The sequence below is a fragment of the Oryctolagus cuniculus genome, chromosome 9, assembly GCF_051225735.1.
Source record: "Oryctolagus cuniculus isolate XC-2025 breed Fujian yellow rabbit chromosome 9, ASM5122573v1, whole genome shotgun sequence".
NCBI classification, from domain to species: domain Eukaryota; kingdom Metazoa; phylum Chordata; class Mammalia; order Lagomorpha; family Leporidae; genus Oryctolagus; species Oryctolagus cuniculus.
This window is the reverse complement of record NC_142875.1, coordinates 65,490,792-65,510,925: the sequence shown is the minus strand read 5'-3', so window position 1 is coordinate 65,510,925 and position 20,134 is coordinate 65,490,792. Positions and strand designations below refer to the sequence as shown.

The 20,134-nt window shown below is 47.2% G+C and overlaps 1 protein-coding gene across 5 annotated transcripts in view; it reads left to right on the top strand.

Annotated features, from left to right (window-relative positions):
• The window catches only part of RUBCNL (rubicon like autophagy enhancer), a 43,948-nt gene extending 31,807 nt beyond the window's left edge, over positions 1-12,141 (top strand). For all 5 annotated transcript variants that reach the window (XM_089303669.1, XM_008259985.5, XM_008259983.5 and 2 more), the window contains 6 exons: positions 100-164; positions 5,801-6,039; positions 6,478-6,539; positions 9,126-9,279; positions 10,203-10,293; positions 11,573-12,141. In XM_089303669.1, the coding sequence (XP_089159795.1) occupies positions 100-164; positions 5,801-6,039; positions 6,478-6,539; positions 9,126-9,279; positions 10,203-10,293; positions 11,573-11,685 (724 nt within the window). In that variant the 3' untranslated portion in view covers positions 11,686-12,141. The remainder of the gene's footprint in view (positions 1-99; positions 165-5,800; positions 6,040-6,477; positions 6,540-9,125; positions 9,280-10,202; positions 10,294-11,572) is intronic.
• Positions 12,142-20,134: the final 7,993 nt, after the last annotated feature.

The window sequence follows — 20,134 nt, the reverse complement described above, 5'->3', positions numbered from 1 at the left end:
CAAGAAAAGCATCACTATGGCGATTTCTTTTCCAGTATGGGGTAAATGTTCCATTGGCTTCTCTGAGATGTAAGCATTGTTACCATTTTCTGTGCTCAGGAGGGACCTGGTGGTAGCAGCCCAGAATTTCTTCTGTGCCGGCTGTGGCACTCCAGTGGAGCCGAGTAAGTATGAACAGTGGATTGCCTGCTTACCATGCCATGATGTGTGCAGAATAACGGAGGTGGGCAGCACGTGGTTTCTGTGAGATGCCTTTGATGAGGTGTTCTCAGCACCTTCTGGAAGTTGCCCTCTCTTTCACGAAGAGCCCATCATGGTCCACAAGGCTGTATGACCAATCAGGAAGCAAGAAAAACAGCCTGCCACTTCCATCCCTGTTGGGCATTCAGCCCCAGCCGCACAGCCTCCCTGCAGGTTCTAGGAGGTGCTGGCTCGCTCCTTGCATTTGTGATTTTCCCTCTCCCAGTGTGCTCCCTGCAGACATCGCCAGGGCTGGGTCCTTTGCCTCCTTCCCATCTTCACTCCAAAGTCATGAGGTCTTTTCCTGAAAATGCCCACCGTGCTGCTTGGCTGGCCAGCGTGATATCCGCACTTTGTATTACCCATGCTTTGTGTGTTTTATTCCTTGCACCTTCTTCTTGGAACACTCTTCTATATTCTATGAATGCATGCTACCGTTGTCTGCCTCCATCACTAGATTATCACTTCTGTGAGGCAGACAGGATGTTTTGTTAATATTTTATCCTCAGCTTCTATTGTATGAGTCCTTGACACAGAGTTGGTTCTCAAAAGGTATTTGTGGGGTGGATGAATGGCTAAGCGAGGAGCTGGCCACATGTGTCCGAGAGAGACAGCAGGTGGCTTCATGGGACCCTGCTTGGGCCAACGAGACCTTGAAAATTAAGACTCCCCCAGTCGGAAACGCAAGGTTTCCACTTGAGGCTGGGAATCACTGGCTGTGCAGTGAGCTGTCTGTGTCCAACCTGCAGAAGGCTGCAGAGAGGAGCTTAGGTGGGAAGCGTTTCCTTGGCCTGCGGTAGCCGTTCTCTGAAAGAAAAAGACTTCGATGTGCTCAGCTTCTAGAAATAAAAATCGAGAGCAGAAATACATCTGTGCTTCCTCTGCTACGTTGCCTGATCCGGCCTGACAGCACCACAGCTGTAACTAGTTTTATTTTTAATTGAGTCCTCTTCCTAGTCTAGGAAGGACCCTGTCTGTTAGTCAACAGCTGTATCTTGATGCCTCAGTAAATCTCGAATGTGTGAGTCAGAAACTATAGACACATGGCTGTGATTCCAACCAGTGTAAGTGCTGCCCTGAGTTTGTCGAGACACAGAGATGAGTGTGTGCACTCTCGGTCCAGCTGTGAATCTTACAGCCATGGTCCTGCTCTCACGGAGCTTGCTTACCATCTTGTAGGAGCGACAACAAACGTCAGCCCCCTAAGTACATGACAAGGGTGATGCATGCAACAAAAGAGAAAGGCGAAAGTGCTATGGGGTTTACAGTGGAGAACTTAATCTGGGCTGTGGATGAGAGGTTTTGTAAGGAAATGGCTGTCTCCAGGAGAGGAGCATATTCTTCATGTGCCAAGGGCCTGTGGCAATTGAGCAGAAGCCTTGCATGACTTGCAAGTGGAAATGCAAGGACAAAACCTGTAGGCAGAACAGAGAGGGTGGGTGTCATTAGTCACCATGGAAACAATTTGGAGTTTTTGCTGTAAACTTCTAACTCTTATCATAACTTTCAAAATATATTTTAGAGATAATTTTAAATTTAGTTACAATTTTAAATTTAAATTTAGTTAAATTTAGTTCCTGTATCCCCTTTACCCAGCTTCCCTTCATGCCAACATCTTGTGTAAGCAGTGTAAGCATAGAATAATGGTTACAGCTGAGAAATTAGGACTGATAAAATCCTATCACATAGTTTATTCACATTTCACCAGGTTTTTCACTGATATTTCTTCATGTCCTAAAACTAAGGATGATAAACAGTTATCACACCACAAAAATTAGCAGTTCCTTAATATTGTCTACTGCTGGTCCACTTTCACTTTTTGGATTAAAGATATCACTTATGGTTAATTTGTCATCCAGGTTCCAATCAAGTTTTATATATTGCATTTGGTTATTCTTTGTGTATAATTAGCTTTTATTTTAAAGATTATTTATTTGAGGGAGTTACACTGAAGGAGAGGCAGAGAGAGAGACATCAATCTTCCACTTGCTGGTTCACTCCCCAAATGGCTGCAATAGTCAAGACTGGGCCAGGCCAAAGCCAGAAGGCAGGAGCTTCCGAAGCTCCAATGTGGGTGCAGGGGCCCAAGGACTTGGGCCATCTTCCACTGCTTTCCCAGTCGCATTAGCAGGGAACTGGATTGGAAGTGAAGCAGCCGAGAAACAAACTGGCACCCTTATGGGATGCTGGTGCTGCAGGCAGTGGCTTTACCTGCTACGCCACATTGCCAGCCTCTGTACAGTTAGTTAGCTTTAGTCTAGAACTCTGCTACCCAATACAGTAGCCAGTAGACTATATGGCTGTTTCAAATTAATTGTATATTAATCAAAATAAAATATTTAGTTCTTTACTTATGCTAGCTACATTTCAAGTATTTTGGACAGCATAGATATAGAACATTTCCAATCTTTTTTTTATATTTTTTAAAAAAAAAGTCAGAATTACACAGAGAGAGGAGAGGCAGAGAGAGAAAAAGAGAAGTTTTCCATCTGATGGTTCACTCTCCATATGGCCGCAACGGCCAGAGCTGTGCTGATCTGAAGTCAGGAGCTTCTTCTGGGTCTCCTGCGTGGGTGCAGGGGCCCAAGGACTTGGGCCATCTTCTACTGCTTTCTCAGGCCACAGCAGAGAGCTGGATTGGAAATGGAGCAGCTGGGTCTCGAACCGTCGCTCATATGGGATGCCAGCACTGCAGGTGGCGGCTTTACCCACTACGCCACAGCACCGGCCCCTCAATCCTTTCAAAAGTTATATGGCACAGCCCTGTTCCAGAACACTTCCCTCCTGTGTTTTCCCATGTCATTGACTTCTCATGAGATTGAGAGCACTTAGGGTTTAGAGCTGGATTTTGCAACTTGGGTGCTGCTGACTTTGCGGTGGGGCGTGTCCTGCGTCGCAGGGTGTTTTGCAGCACACTAGATGCCAGGAGCAGCCTCCCGGCAGTGACAACTACAGATGTCTCCAGGCATCTCCAGATGTCCCACAAGGGACAAAATAACCCCCGGCCAGAGGACCGCTAGTTTAGGATGCTTTGTTTTGTTCTATTTTCATGCAAGGATTTAGAAAACCAAAGGCGATGGATATGATTTATTTTGTACAGATTCTTTCCCACTTAGTATGTATTCAATTAAGTTTGATGAAGAAGTTGATATTGACATGATGGAGTTTTAGATGCTGAGAAAAAATAATTTGGAAGTTCATGGCCCCATCTGTCTTCCTTTCTCTTCTGTCTTGCCAAATTTGATGAGGAATGTATGCAGGGGCTGGTGCATGTGATTGATTCTGTGCTTGTTTTTTGGGAATTTTGTGCATTTTGCAGGTGACTGCATGGTTTAAGATGGACCCCTAGCATAGTGCTGAAGTGCCCCCTTGTGTTCCCGAGCACAGAAGAAGTGGCATGCCTTACAGAGAGAATGTGTGCGTGACGTAAGCGTCATTCAGGAGTGAGTTACAGTGGCGTTGGTACAGAGTCGAAGCTGGGTTAAAGAAGCTGTCTTTAAACAGAAGCACATGTAGAGCCAGGTCATATGTCAGCCACGTGACAAAAGCGCTGCTCCTAGAGAATCGCAGGACCCCAACTAACCCTGTGCTTCCTCCAGGAACAATGGTTCGGTGTTGGCTAATTCAGGGTTCATGAAGCTTTTGCAGAATAGAACGACCACAAACAGTGAGAGTCAACTTTATCGATTTGTTTGGTTTAACAAATCAACTCCGTGACCTGGGATGCAGGGATAATTTGGGCAAGTGCAGAGGCTTCAACTGCTCTCTCCCTCCTGTTGGCTGCAGCAGAGGAGGTGTGTAATATGTTGGCTAAATGCCTGCACATCAGTAGCCCAGGGTTAGGCTGGGGTCCTGCTTGCCTACGTACTATTGTGTGTCCTGGCATGGTTTTTGACTTCACTTTCATGTGTTTTCATCAGTGAGACAGGGAGAATAGTAGCCCCCACCTTGCAGGTGCTCAAGTGCAAAATAATACATAAAACATTAGGCAGTGTGTCACACAGAATAAATGTGCAATAAAGATTTGCTACCCAGTCACTCGGGCCTTGTTTATTTTTAAAGCCATTATCTGGAAACTATAATTAGAATCTATTGTATGTTAGGTATTGTAGTAGCATCTCTACCATACTTTGTTTCATTAATCCTCACAATATATGTCAAGTAATGTTTGTATTATGCTGTATGAAATTTGAATCATAAAGAGACACAAAAGTCAAGTGATGAATGAGAAACATCAAAGTTGGTACATGTGAGACCCTAGCATTGAGGGGCAGGCACAGAGAAGCCTTCAGCTGATTGGTTTCCTTTCTTGAGCAGGGTGGTGAGTGGACAGGTGTTTGCTGCATTAGGCTCTGTGCTTTTTGTTTGTCCGTCTACTTTACTGGAGAGAGTTCCAAATATTGTGCATGTCCATTTCAGCAAATTAAAAAATGTAAATAGCAAAAATCCCTTTTTTTCCCATCCTCTTGTGATATTTACTGTTGGCTTTCTGGTGGAGATCTGGACTGTATGTATGTATTTTTTTTTTTAAACAAAAGCAAAGCTGAGGTCCCTTTATACATACCTACAACTGGATGACCCATTTCTCTGTTCTCCTGTGTACCTTCTGGGCTGCACAGCATTGCATGTGCAGCACACTACTTATTTAACTGGTTGTCTTTTGATGGACTTTTGGTAACTCCCCCCATTTTTAGTGGCCTGTAATGAACACCTTTCTGTGTCTCTCTGCATGTGCCTGTTAGCGTTTCTGACAGTCGCAGAAGTAGAATTACTGCTGCCCATGTAAGAACTGAAGCCATCACAGAAGGCCTCCTCCTCAGAGAGGGAGCACCTCTTTCTATCCCTCTACAGCTCTGGATCTTCTAAATGTGAGACAGTCAGGGCAGGACAGAGGATCTCACTGTTTTAATGTGATTCTTTGTTACTGAGATTGAGTTTTTTTATCTCACCCTTGGTTATTTGCATTTCTTCCTTGCATGCATTGCCTGTTCCCACCCTTTGTGCATTTTTGTTTCTCTTACTAATTTATCAAGCAACTCTTGTGGACGCTACTTCCCAATGTTGTATGTGGATTGTCTCGTAACTCACAAAGTTCTTTCCATCTGTGTGATATCCCCTACTCCATTTCTGATGTGAGTTGTATGGTCTCAGGGCAGTTAGCCTGAAGAGATTCCCACCTGCCCCTAGTCTTCCTGCTCACAGGATGTGGATTCTGAACTCCCAGCCAGATTTTCTGGCTCTAAGTCAAGTGCTATTTTTGCAACACTGCAGTTTATGATGCCCGTCTTCCAAATCCAGGAGTACTTGGTAGAATTATATATTTTCCAATATTTGTTCCACCAAGGCAAAGCTCATAAATGGCCATGATTTAAGTCCCTGAGTCCCTGCCAGAGCTTTCCCAGCTGTCATGAGGTCGACCATGGCTTTATCATGAAGAGTCATTGAACCTTATGTAAGATTCGAGGGTGGGGGTGCAGACCAGGGTTGGTTTTCAGCATCAGATAAGCGCCATACTGTGTGCTTGGTATTAAGTACTAAGCACCACCTGTGTACTTGGCAGAGTTCGTGAAGCGGCTCCGGTACTGCGAGTATCTGGGGAAGTATTTCTGTGACTGTTGCCACTCCCATGCCGAGTCCTGTATCCCCGCCCGGATCCTGATGATGTGGGACTTCAAGAAGTACTACGTCAGCAACTTCTCCAAACGGCTGCTCGACAGCATATGGCCCCAGCCGATTTTCAATTTGCTGAGCATCAGTCAAAGCCTCTATGCCAAGGCCAAGGAACTGGAGAGGGTGAAGGTGAGCGTCTCCCTCTGGAAGAGGCAAGGCCAAGGGTCTAGGCGTGTCCCACGGCAGGAAACCCACACCCTCTAGTTTAGGGGCATCTACAGACAAACCCTCCAAGAGGTAGAGGGACCAGGAAAACAGCGAAGCTGAAGCTGTGGGGGTACCTGGCCTGCTCTTTCCAAGCCCCCTGGTGGGTTTTATGTTTGTGCATAGCTCTGGGTAATTCTTAGTGAAAGCCCCCAAAGTTGCATAAACTCCAGGCTCCCCCACATCTGGATCTACTCAGGGCCTTCTGTTATGAACCCCTGCTGCATAGGCTGTTAGCCTTAGAGGTTTGTTCCATTCAGGAGTGACACTTCAAGAGTGGCAGAATCATTTAAATTCAACAGACACATCCCTGATGTTGTTGATCACATTTAACTTTTTCTCCTGCTTGCTTCTCCACCCTAGGAAATCCGGGAGCAGCTTTTTCATATCAAGAAGCTGTTGAAGACTTGCAGGTTTGCGCACAGGTACGATTCTCGGCTAGGGCAGTCTGCCCATCCCCCACATGCCTGCCGGTCCCCTGAGTGCCTCCTAGTCCAGCTGCCCTATTAGTGACCCTGGGGATGCAGAGCATCTCTAAAATTACTAACCCTTAAATCACGAGGGCAGAATTTAACTTGTTAAGGTAAGTGGGCCCGTACAAAGGTGAACGATGCTAGCCAGTGGCTTCTTATGATTATTATGAGTAATAAGTTGTGAGGAATACACATAACAGGAAATTTACCATCCTGACCATTTCAAGTGTACACTTCGGGGTATCAGGTAGGTTCATGTTGTGCAGCTAACACTCAGCCCCAGAACTCATTTCATCTTGCCAAACTAAAACTCCAGAGCCATTTAACATCCACTCCCCCCATTCCCTCCTCCCCTCACCCCTGGCAACCACAAGCTCCTGTTCATCTCTATGAATTTGATTACTCTAAGTGCCTCTTATAGGTGGAATCATGCAGTATTTGTCTTTTTGCAAGTGCCTTGTTTTACACATATAATATCCTTAAGGTTCGTCCAACACATGTCAAAATTTCCTACCTTTTCATATTCCATTGTATGTATATAGCATATTTTGTTGATCCACTCACTTGTGGATGGACAGTTGGGTTCATTCCACACTTGGTTACTATGAGTGATGCTACCATGAACCTGGGTATACCAGTAGTCTTTTAAAATCCCCTTATGGAGAGGCATATCAAAGTAGGTAAGACCATGGCCTCCAGAAATTCTATTTCTAGAAGTTTATCCTAAGGCTATGCCCATAGCAGTGGACAGAGTTAGTTGATTGGTAGAAAAGATGTTAAAAAGTCTACTAGGAGTTCAGTAATAAGACAGCTCTTAATACCATAGTATAGAATACCATACAGTCAATAAAGTTTTAGGCATGAATTTATTGACAGATTTTTTTTATGTATTTTTTTTGACAGGCAGAGTGGACAGTGAGAGAGAAACAGAGAGAAACGTCTTCCTTTTGCCGTTGGTTCACCCTCCAATGGCTGCCACGGCCAGCGCGCTGCGGCCAGCGCACCGCGCTGATCCGATGGCAGGAGCCAGGTGCTTCTCCTGGTCTCCCGTGGGGTGCAGGGCCCAAGCAGTTGGGCCATCATCCACTGCACTCCCTGGCCACAGCAGAGAGCTGGCCTGGAAGAAGGGCAACCAGGACAGAATCCGGTGCCCCGACTGGGACTAGAACCCGGTGTGCCGGCGCCGCTAGGCGGAGGATTAGCCTAGTGAGCCACGGCACCGGCCCATTGACAGATTTTTAAGTAGAAAAAGAATATGAATATGTTACTCAAAAAGGTTAAAATTATTTGTTTAGTACATGGGGTCATATAAGTTTTTTTCCAAAAAAGGTTTTGTTTTGAAAGCTTTCTCAGTTTGTGATCTTTATAAAATTGTATTCACAATAATTGCCATATGCTTATGGGCTACTTTGTAACATTTCAACATAAGAACATGCTAGGTACTGATCAAATCAGAGTAAGCAACATTGCCCTTTCTTTGCTAATACTTTATGATTGAGGTTTGGAGCACCTTTCTTATAATATTTCATTATTGGACTTTTTGGGAAGGAGTTTGCATTCCATAGTCACTTGACCTTGAACCTCAACTCATGGCATTGGTGTGACAGGCTAATACCTTTCAGGGCCCCTGTCTTCTCATAACGTGTAACAATACCCACAATTCTATAAAAAATTCCCTGAATACCCATTCTGTGCTTGAGATAAATAATCAGGAGACCTATGTTAAGTCCAGGGGAAGGGCGACTCAAACAGACGATGGCCCAGCTGGGGGTCAGACGCGTGGAAGATGCAGCCGCAATGGCCCTGAGCTCAGTTACAGGCCGGGTCAGGTGGAGAGCAAGCAAGGCTTCTGAGAACAAGTCTAAGCATGGAGGGCAAGTTAGAGGGAACAAGCAGCAGTGGAGGCAACGTGCCACCAGGCTGGTGGCACTGCTAGTGTGCCAAGGTCAGTGTGGCTTGGGAATGCGGTAAATGGAACTGCAGGTAACCAATTACAGGAACTCAGGAGGTGTGGGGAACAGGAAGTTTCAAATGCCCTTGGGACAGCCAAGTGACCTTGACCCCTGGAAGTTGGATTCGAGAGTCTGAAGCTCAGTGCTGGACTCGGTGGATGTGGGAGTCACACCTGCCCATGAACAGTAATTCTCCTGCCAGCTTAGACAGCAGTCACTGATGCTGATTGGCTGGGGATTTAGCTGGGAAGAATATAGGAATTTTGAGTTGCAGTTCTTGGCTGTCAAGCACTACATGGTACAAATTTTTTAAGATCTAAGAAGCAAATATTAAGTTTTGGTTTTGCTCGATGTGTGCATGCGTAGCCCACAGTTTTTGAAATCAGCTGGCATGGAATTTTAACTTCCTCGCAAACTTGCACAAAATAGATTGATGAGCAAGGCTCAGTGTTGTTCTCAGGCTAATTTTTTTCAATTGAGTTTAAAAAAAAAAATGTTGTTTGAGTGCCAGGGAAAACAGCTGGCCTCATTCTGCCCCGGCCTGTGTGTGGGTGGTTTGTGACTTCCTCTGTTTCCTCCCTGGCAGCACATTAAAGGAGTTTGAGCAGGTTCCCAGACACCTGACTGAGGAGCTCCACCTGTTCTCCCTAGAGGACCTGGTCAGGATCAAGAAGGGGCTGCTGGCACCCTCACTCAAGGAACTTCTGAGAGCTGCCCTCACGCACGTGGCCAGCTGCGAGGTGAGGGCTTGCCTGGAGCACCTGTGTCCCGAGCTATCCCCTCATGTGCCAAGGCCTGTGCTGGCCTTGACCTCATGTAGCCCTCACAGATGCTGAAGCGCTGGTGACACTACAGATAAGACAACTGAGGTTCAAGCTGTGCAGTCATGAGCCAAGTTCATGTTTCCAGTAGGGGACAGAGCTGGGACGCAAGCTGGAGCCTACTGCCTCCCCAGTCTGGGGGTCCAGCCCCACTTGGGGGCCACTCTGCCCTGAAGTGCCCAATACAGCCCCGTGGACACAGGGTTCAGTGGAACAGAAAGCTCTTGTCTGTGAACTGAAGCATTTCAGTGCAGCAATCAGAGATCAAATCAGATCATTTGAGAATGAATGTTTAGGAGTGGGCGTTTGGCTTAGCAGTTACACAGCCTTAGTTAAGACGCTTGCTTTCCACATCAGAGTGCCTGGGTTCAGCTCACGGCTCCAGCTTCCTAGGTGGCTCAAGTAATTGGGTTCCTGCCACTTGCATGGGAGACCTGGGTTCAATTCCCAGCTCCTCAATTCAGACTGGCTTAGCCCCAACCATGGTAAGCACTTGGGGAGTGAACCACCAGATTGGGGAGCCCTCTTTCCCGTCTCTTTCCCTGTACCCTCTCCCTCTTCAATTAAACACACACACACACACACACAGTATGAAAGTAAAGAGCCACGTGTTTAAAATCATGATCTGCCTGTGTGTGAAGCGGATGAACTGCAGGGTTTTGTCGCTCAGATCCATGCACTGCTGTATTCCAACATCCTTGTCCTTCTGAAGGCTGGAATCGCAGCCATTCCAACCCCGAGATGATGAAGTTCTGCAGAGGGGGCAGCTCCGCTTCTCCCTCAAGAGAAGCAGTCACCCCGCGGACTGCACCTGTGTCACGTTTGCGTGCCCTCTTTTACAGCTGTGCCAGGGCAAGGGCTTCATCTGTGAGTTTTGCCGGAGCACGACTGTCATCTTCCCATTTCAGACCACGACGTGCAGAAGATGTTCAGGTATCTTTCAGCACACAGGATGGGGCAGGGTTAAGAGCCAATGTGTCCTGGGACAGTATTCAAGAGAGCAGAGGGACCCATCCTTGTGCTGCTTTGTCACCAGGTCACGGCCACACCCAGCACTGCATGTGCTGCCTCTGGCTGCCTCTGCATCACCATGGCAGAGTTGCATGGTTTTACAGAGGCCATGCGGCCTGCAAGGCCCGAGTCATTTCCTGTCTGGTTCTGTACAGAAAACGACCCCTGTCCTATGGTATCCGTGGCCAAGGGGACCCCTTGCTCTCTTGACTGTTTCATGGGAGAGATCCTAGTAATGGATTCTGCCTTCACCCCTGATGTGTGCTCTCCTTTTGGGCCATTCCATTGTGATCTCCTCGAACCCTTTAGGGAGCACTTCAGGGCGGTTCCCTAGCAGGGAGACTCCGGGCCAGGGATTTCCATTAAGAATGTTCACTGGGGCGGGGTCTAGGCTCACCACCTAATGATGAAGTCCAGCTGTGGTCAGGTTGCAGGGAAACCCTCAGCCCACCTCCCTGGGGAGCCCAGTCAACATTGCACCAAAGTGGCGACAGAGGGCTGGAGAGGCCTTTAAACTCCGTGGTGACCTGTCACTGGGTGCAAGCTGGTGCCGGGAGGAAGCCTGACCTGGCTGGGGAATCTCCCTCCACTTAGGGCCATTTGCAGAGAAAGCAGTGCCCCTTCCTAAGAGCTGTCAGCCATGACTCTCTCAGCAGCTGGGGGACCGTGTGCTGCAGGGCTGGGGGCACCATGGCATCTGCTGCTTCAGGCTCTTTCAGCCTCATGTTCTTGCCTGCGAGGTCAGTTATGATCCCCGGGAGTTTCAACCTGGCTGATTTCGTGAGAGAGAGAGAGAGAGAGAGAGAGAGAGAGAGAGAGAGAGATTCTTCCATCCCCTAGGTCTACCTCAAATGTCTACAACAGCTGGGCTGGGCCAGGAGCCCGGAACTCCATATTGGTCTCTTATGTAGGTGGCAGGGACACAATGACTTCAGCCATCACCTGCTGCCTCCCAGGGTGCCCAGTAGCAGAAAGATCAATCAAAAGCAGAACTGGGACTCAAACCCAGGGCCCCCAATATGGAACGGTGTCCCAAATGGCAACCAAACCACTGCCTCAAACACCTGCCCCCAACTTCCCTGTGGAAGACTCCAGGGTCTGCACTGAGACCCGCTCCCTCCGCAGGTTGGAGCTGAGCAGTGGTACCTGTGCGGGCAAGCGGGAGCCTGCCTTGGCTGATGTCCGTCTTCCTTGCTTGCAGTGTGCAGGGCGTGTTTCCACAAGCAGTGCTTCCAGGCCTCCCAGTGCCCCCGGTGTGCCAGGATCACAGCTAGGAGAAGACTTTTGGAAAACTTACCCTCTGCAGCACCGTAACAGCCCTGGGTACTGCGAAAAAAGACTTCAACAGGCCTTATGATACCACTGATTTGTGTCTGTTTTTGGTAACATTGTTTTAGATGTCACACGTTGTATAGTATGAAAAATCATGGTCAATATTCACTTTCTTGTATATGTGTATATATGTATAATGTTTTAAAAGACAGATTCTTTGTTATTTGGCAAAGGGTTGTAACTAGTGGTTTTGTTTACAAATGTTTGATACTTTTGCTGCTACTGGGTTTTGTAAAGAGTTTTTGTATACATCTTAAGTTGGATTTTAATAGTTATATTTAGATGACCTTGGAGCTTTTTAAATTAGTTAAAACTGACAAGATTAATTACTGAACGTCCTCTTCCTTTAAAGCTTGTTTGGTAAAACTGATTTATAGAGTCAATGAACAAAAATGCAATAAAAAATCTGTGTGCTCAGGCTTTTTTTCTCTGAAGAAACAGATTTCTATTCAAACGCAATTTTGTAATTATTTTGATCTGAGACATTTTATTCATCCCAGGGTTTGTATTGAGAGGACATATGACTTCAATACTTATATTTATTTATGTTGCTTAGCTGTGCAAGTAGATGCAGTTGAGGTGCAGTTTAAGGCAGTTGCCTATAGATGGCACTCTTTGAGCTGGCACTAACCAAGTGGTAGGAGTTTGTCGTCTATTCCATGCTCTTCTATGCTAAGGGACCCTTTAGTATCTTTCTTACTTCACAGATGTAAAACTGAACATAATGTCTTTTCAGACTTACCTAAGCTGGTGGGAAATATCTTAACAATGTGATTCTCATAAGAACACTAACATCACAGCCATTGATAAGGATAGGTGAATCACAAAACCTTTCTGAATTTCTTTTTCTTAATGTTTCTTATATTTGTGTTTATACGCTTTTTGAGATATGTGAGCCTATTTTCTCTTGCTTCTACCTCCTAAGTGCTTCCTCTGCCTTGAGAGAGAGGGACCCGGGTACCGGGTATCTTCTTGGCATGTCTGGAGGAAGAGCAGTTCTCAGGTTAGGGCTTGGATGCCATTTTCCCCAAGGCTCACACATGCACCATGCCTACTCTAAATGAGCTTCACAAGCAACACGGGTATGCAATAAATTGTTACATACAGGTTGTCTCAAAACCCTCCCACCCACCGTCTGTGTGTGTGTGTGTGTGTGTGTGCATGTGTGCTTATTCAGATGGGGAATATTGATCACATGAATGAGTCAGTGTCTTCTATTGGTCTGGTGTCTTTTAATTCTGTCACTTGACCTCTCATCCCATTCATTATCTAAGCTGGGTCTCATTCATTTGATGTGAGAGGCAGACAGTCCTCATGTGTTGCGTCACTCCCCAAATGTCTGGGGACAAGGAATTCAATCCAGGTCTCTCATGAGTGGCAGGGACTCAACCACTTGAGACATCACCACTGCTTCCCAAGGGACACAGTAGCAGGAAGATGGACTTAGAAGCGGAGCTGGGATTCAAACCCAGGCCAAGTCAAACACCTGTCCGTCCCATCAGGTCTCTTCAATAGAAAGGTAGGCACATAGGATAAATATGACCATATTTCAAAAATGGTTTCATTTGTACCCTTAGCTCATATTCCCTGTTAAGAATGAAGGGCCAGAGTGGGATGTTTATATACTTTGTCATCGCTTTCTGAGGTGATGTCTAGTGTTTCCCTTTTACAGACAAGGAAACCGAGGATTAGAGAAGAAAGAAACTGGCCTAGTTCCCCTGGGGAGCATGTGCTAGGGGTGGAGTTGGCATTCGAGTTTCCTGTCTCCACAGCTGTTTGAGAAAGGACTGGGGCAAAGACAGCTCCAACGTGCAGGTTCTCATCCACCCTACACGGAGGGGTGGAGCATTGCTTGAAGGGTCCTGTGCTCAGGGCTGCTGTATTTGGAAGGCACTGGCGAGTATGTGTTACACGTCGTTGATGCTACCAAAGGGTGCACATCAACTGCCAGGAAGTAATGCACTGATTTTTTTTTATTTTGAGGAAGAATGAGGTCATCTGAGTACCCACTGCAGCTTTGTTTGAGACTTGCTTTCTGCCCATCTTGGAAGTACAGGCTCCTTCCTGGTAAAGTATCTAGTAAAACAGAAACGTGATGCTCAAACGAAGTAATGAGTTGTAGCATATCAACATCCCTTCCATGGGATTTACTTGTGCACTGATTTTTTTGTGCCACTCTTGCTTGGCTGCTGGAAGGAAGGGGAGCTCTCGGTCTTTGCCATCAGAGCATCGCCCATGGGGAGGCATCAGGTCGCAGTGCTGTGTCCTCAGTGATGAATTGTCACAGCTGCAGTCTGCGCAGGATGGACGACTCCAGGAATGTGTTATCCTCAGGGAATGCAGGGTGAGGAGGGGTGAGCCTTCCCAAAGACACTGTGCTAACTTGACCTGGGGGGTTACTAGTGGTCAGGACTTTGGGATGAATCTCAGATCTGCCACTTCTGAACTCTGGGTGAGCTACTTTCCCTGTGCTCCGTTTGTAGAATAGAGATAAGTATGCAATTGAGGGGGAATGAGAAATGAAACGAAGCACCCAAAGGAAGGCCTATGATGAGCTGAGGCACAGTAAATGGTGATAATTAGGTCTAGGTGGATGAAAATGGAATCATACCATCTATAATCTGTATCTTTGAGTAAGTTATTCTCTGAGTCTCAGTTTACAATCTATAATATGAAGACTAGGATGATAGCTACTATTGTGTGTTGAATTAGCATCCCCCTAAAGGATATGTTAAAGTCCTGACTCAGGTACCTATGACCATGATCTGTTTGGAACTAGGGTCTTTGTAATTAAGTTAGGATGAGGTGAGAGAGAATTAGGAGGAGCCTTGATGCTGTGACTGGTGTCCCTATGAGAAGAGGCCGTTTGGACAGAGACACACAGAAGCCACAGAGGAGGATGGAGGGAGGGATGGGTGGTGCATCTGCGAGGCAAGGACCACCAAGGACTGCTGGCAGCACCAGGAACTACCAGAGAGGTGTGGAACAGAATCTTCTCAGCCTGCAGGAGCATCCACGCCTGCCCTAGCGCCTTGAGTTCAGACTTCTGATGTCCCGAATTATGAAAGAATAAATCCCTGATGTTTGAAGCCATAATTTGTACTAACCTATTATGGCAGCCCTAGGAAGTTTAATACACCTATTATTTGGCTTTGGTATAAGGGTTAAGTGACAATTAAGTAATGTGTGAAAGAACATCCCAGTTCCTGGCACACGAGAGACTTTACCAGGTTTTGGTTGGACTTCTAACCCTCAGGTGTCAAGACATCAAAAGATGATGATGACATAAGACACCTCTACTTATCTATAAACTTGTGGGTGTATATTTCAGGGAGACCTAAAGCACAGAGCAGGAACCACAGAGCACTGTACCTCTCTATTCTCAACTCCTACATGTTAGAGCTGTGGACCCTCCAGGTGTCAGGGGATGGCTTGAATCATGGTGGGGGGATGGGGGAATCTCACATAAAGAGGCAAGTGAGTCCCCCTCAGTTTTCACATGTAACAGAAATTCGAACTTTTCATTAAAAGCTTTTTGAAGGAGGCCTCGATTGGTGAACATTAAAAAGCTTCGCTGGTGCCCCCCTTCCTTCCCATTTCTTTTGTAGTCTGCAGGTGCTGGGTTTGGATGGGCACAAAACATTTTTGAAACTCACACAGAATTTTTTTCATAATACACATTTTCCATGAACTTTTGGAAGACCCCTCCTAGAAGACCATGGAGGCAGGCCAGCACCGCAGCTCAATAGGCTAATCCTCCGCCTGTGGCGCCAGCACCCTGGGTTCTAGTCCCGGTTGGGGCGCCGGAGTCTGTCCTGGTTGCCCCTCTTCCAGGCCAGCTCTCTGCTGTGGCCCGGGAGTGCAGTGGAGGATGCCCCAAGTGCTTGGGCCCTGCACCCCATGGGAGACCGGGAGAAGCACCTGACTCCTGCCTTCGGATCAGCGTGGTGCGCCGGCTGCAGCATGCTGGCTGCGGCGGCCACTGGAGAGTGAACCAATGGCAAAAGGAAGACCTTTCTCTCTGTCTCTCTCTCTCACTGTCCACTCTGCCTGTAAAAAAATAAATAAATAAATAAAAAATAATTAAAAAAAAAAAAGACCATGGAGGCAGGAACGCAGCAGGAAGTGGTAAGAAAGGGCAGCCCACGAAGAGGGAAGGCTGGAGGCATAGGCAGAGCCCTGCAAAAGTTCAGGAGAAAGCACATCGGCTTCGTTTGTGTGCTTTCTCTCTTCCATTCTGAGTCTGTGTGGCTGGTAGAGCTGCTCCTCCGTGGGTGAGGATGCTCGAGACTCATTCTCTTGGCTTTGTTTGTTTCCTTTTCTCATTCGTATTTGCAGTTTTCAAATGCGTGCAGTCTGCCTGTCACGGCAGCTCTTGTGAAAGTACTATTTTAGTTTCTAGTGAAGTGAAAAAGGGAACTATGACATCATTTATGTAAAGATGGAGATCCTTACATGTTCGCACTGAGGAAGCATGCCTAGCGAGGATGCCGACACGCCAGCCAGTGCAGTTCACCACTTCGTTCCGCTTTGATAATGACCTTGGGAAGCCTGGTGAGGGGTGGGCATTTGGCTCAGCGGTTAAGACACAGCGTGGGGTGTTCACATCCCACCATCAGAGGGTCCTGGCTCCATCCCTGATTCCGGTTTCCTGCTAATGTGCAGGAGGTGGCTCAAATACTTGGGGCCCTCCACTATTGTGGGAGACTTGGATTGAGTTCCCAGCTCCCAGCATTCACCTGGCCTCGTCCAAGCTGTCGCAGGCTTTGGGGGAGTGAACCAGTAGATGGAAGCTTGCTCACTTACTCTCGCTCTCGCTCTTGCTTTCTCTCTACGCCTTTCAATTAAACAAGTAACAATTTCATAAAAAAATAAGGCTAGTGCCCGCGGGTCTTCCTCTGTGGGATCTGGCTGGAGCTAAAGCAGCTCCCAGACTTATACACCTGCAGGCAGGGACTGAGGTCCCGCACTCTTCCCTGACATGCCCACAACGTTCCTTTCAGCAAGAGGCAGCAGCTGGGGTTGAGGGACGCAGATCACCCACCTGGCATCCAGAGTCGCAGGCCAGCACAGCAGCTTCCCACCCACGTCCTTTCCTGGTCACCCCAGACAGAAGCACAGAAGCTTCGCGAGGCTCCCCCTGCCAGCCTTGGCCTCAGTGCCTTGTTGCCACCAGCAGGCCCGTTCACTGAAAGAAACACAAACGTGAAAAATGCATTGGTGGAGTCGCTCAGGAGGCTGTTCACTGAGCAGGTACACGAGGTGCCTCGGGGCAGGGCTTGACTGTAAGTTGTAATTATGCAGATCTGAGCTCCGTCTCCTGCACGCTGCTCCTCTCAGCCCCCAGATGTGTAAAAACCAGAGCACGCTGCCTCTGAAGGCTCTGGTGAACAGCTTCTCTGTTGCTATACAACAGGAAGTGGCTTGTTCATAGCTGTTGGACCATCACATCAGGTTAATATCTGCTGGCTTAACTGTGGGCCTGTAAGAACACCAAGAAGAAAGATGTGCCTACAGCTGGTAGCATCAGCCAGTCTCTGGCTCCTGCCCACTTCATGCACTCACAGTTAAGGTGCAAATCCCAGCCTATTTTGTACATACGTGGATCAAGGTGGCTGAAGAGTAGCCAATGAAACACAAGTGAAAGGGATGTGCATGCCTTCCACTGGGGCCTTAAAGCATTTGGTTGGGGTGGGTGTTTGGTCTAGTGGTTAAAATGCCAGTTATGACATTTGCCTTCTCTATCAAGAGTACCTGGGTTCAATGCCTGGCTCTAAAAGTTTAGCTTTTTCTAGTGCCTTCCTAAGTAGTTGCGGCTCAAATCATTGGGTTCCTGCCACCCACCTGGGAGATCTGCATTGAGTTCCTGGCTCTTGGCTTTGGCCCAGCCCAGCACCAGCCATTATGGGCATTTGGGGAGTGAACCAGTGGATGGAAACTCTCTCTCTCTCTTTCTCTCTCTTTCTCTCCCTCTCCCCTCCCCTCCCCTCCCTTCCTCCTTCTCTGTCTCCCTTATTCCCTCCCTTTATAGTTAGAGATGATCAACTGTGTTTCTGTTTTTTTTTTTTCTCTCTCTCTCTGTTTCTCTGCCTCAAGGAAAGGAAGAAAGTCCTGTCTGATGTTCCCCTGCTCATAATTTCTCTCTGCCCATCTGGGAGCAAAGACTATGTGATGGGAGAGCCACATGATAGAAAAAGCCCAGCTTTTTCTGAAAACAGAATTACACGTGAGCGTGGTACCTGCATGAGACACTGCACAAGGGGCCAGCGCAGCGGCTCACTAGGCTAATCCTACGCCTAGCGGTACCGGCACCCTGGGTTCTAGTCCCGGTCAGGGCGCCGGATTCTGTCCCGCTTGCCCCTCTTCCAGGCCAGCTCTCTGCTGTGGCCAGGGAGTGCAGTGGAGGATGGCCCAAGTCCTTGGGCCCTGCACCCCATGGGAGACCAGGATAAGTACCTGACTCCTGCCTTCAGATCAGCGCGGTGCACCAGCCGCAGCGTGCCAGCCATGGTGGCCATTGGAGGTGAGCCAATGGCAAAAGGAAAACCTTTCTCTCTGTCTCTCTCTCTCTCACTATCCACTCTGCCTGTCAGAAAATAAATAAATAAATAAATAAATAAATAAATAAACAAACAAAGTTTATCGCTCCTAGTTCTAGAGGCTGCAAAGTTCAAGATCAAGGCCGAAGATTTGGTGTCTGTGAGAGCACCCCCCCCCCCCCAGCTCACCTATGGCATCTTAGCTGTGCCCCAACATGGTAGATTGGGTGAGCCCTCTGTCAGGCCTCTTTTATAAGGACACTAATCCTGTTGTTGAGGGCTCCACCTCCCTGACCAAGGCCACACCCCCTAGGGGGACTAGGGGATTAGAGGTTAGGATTTCAATAAAAGAATTTTGAGGATCCATAAAACTTCAGTGCATAGAAGACATTCTGACAGCAAAAGTGATTCTATGGCTTCTAAGCTATCCACTATTATCTGGAACTCCTTACATTTAAAAACAGAACAATAAAGAGGGCAAACAGTTCTTTTCCCTCACATTCATCTCCAGGTCCAACTGCATGCTCACATCAACATCTTTGCAAAAACAGCTTTTAATTTTTGTCTTCATGTCTGTGTGTATTTTCTCTTTTACCTCCCCCAATAGAGTTTATTCCACTCACCCCACCAAAACTGTCAAGGCCACTAACAAATTTCACTATCTTCATCTTTACCCCACTGGAACACCTGCCAAGGTTGCCTGCAATCTCCTTAGGAAAAAAAAAAAACTATGATCAAACTTAATTATAAAAATATAAAATCATAAATTAAAAGCTAGACTAGCCGGCGCCGCGGTTCAATAGGCTAATCTTCTGCCTGCGGCGCTTTGGCCATCGGAGGGTGAACCAATGGCAAAAGGAAGACCTTTCTCTCTGTCTCTCTCTCTCTGTCCACTCTGTCTGTCCAAAAAAAAAAAAAAAAAAAAGATGATGGTTCCATTTCTGCTGTCCATGCCCACAGGTGAGAAGTCAGGTTAGCTCTTGGGGACCACCTCAACCCCGTCTTGATTGGGTCTGTTGACGGAGGCACTCTCTGGTCCCAGAGGCTCCTGAATTTCTTGGTTATTTTTACTAAATGTCATGTGGGCGAAAGTGAGCAGCACTGGCCTTGGCTGCATCCATTCAGTTTCCCCCGCCCCTGAAGGCTCTGGGACCACTGGAACATCCTGACTTTGCGATCCCTCTCCTTCCTCCCCAGGCCACTCCTTCCTCATCTCCTGTGCAGGTTCTCTTTTTGCTTCTCTGTTGATTTCCAAATAAAGATAAGATGCCAGGGCTCGGTTTTAATAGTGCTTTTTCTTCTTTCTTTTGCTAATCTTATCCAGTGAAATAGCATTAAATGACTCCCAAATTTTCGCACAACTCCAGAGTTATGTAACCTACAGAAGACTGGAGTTATACAGTTCTCCCTCGGTATCTCCAGGGGGATTAGTTCCAGGATAGCCAAAAATCTGTGGATGTTCAAGTCTCTTATATAAAATGGCCTAATATTTGCATATAACCATACATATCCTCCTGTATAATTTAAATCATTTCTAGATTAATTATAATACCTAATGTTATGAATTGAACAGAAGTGGGCTATCTAAACTCATGCAGATATTTAAACTCTGAAGTCTTATGTTGTCGACTAATGGATTAAGAGTGAAGATTTGATCGAATTGTGACCTGGGGTGTGGGTCTGCTGGGAAGTCTGGATGACTGGGGGCTTGCCCTCGGAAGTGGCTCCTGCAAGTGGGTTGGTTATCTGAGCAGAGTTCAGCCTTGCTTCTCACTCTGCTTCCTGGCTCACCACTGTTGACAATTCCTCCATACCCACTCCACCATGGCCAGCCTCCGCAGACGCCTCCACTAATAGGCCCACCTGATCCTGAACTGTGCCCTCCAAAGTGT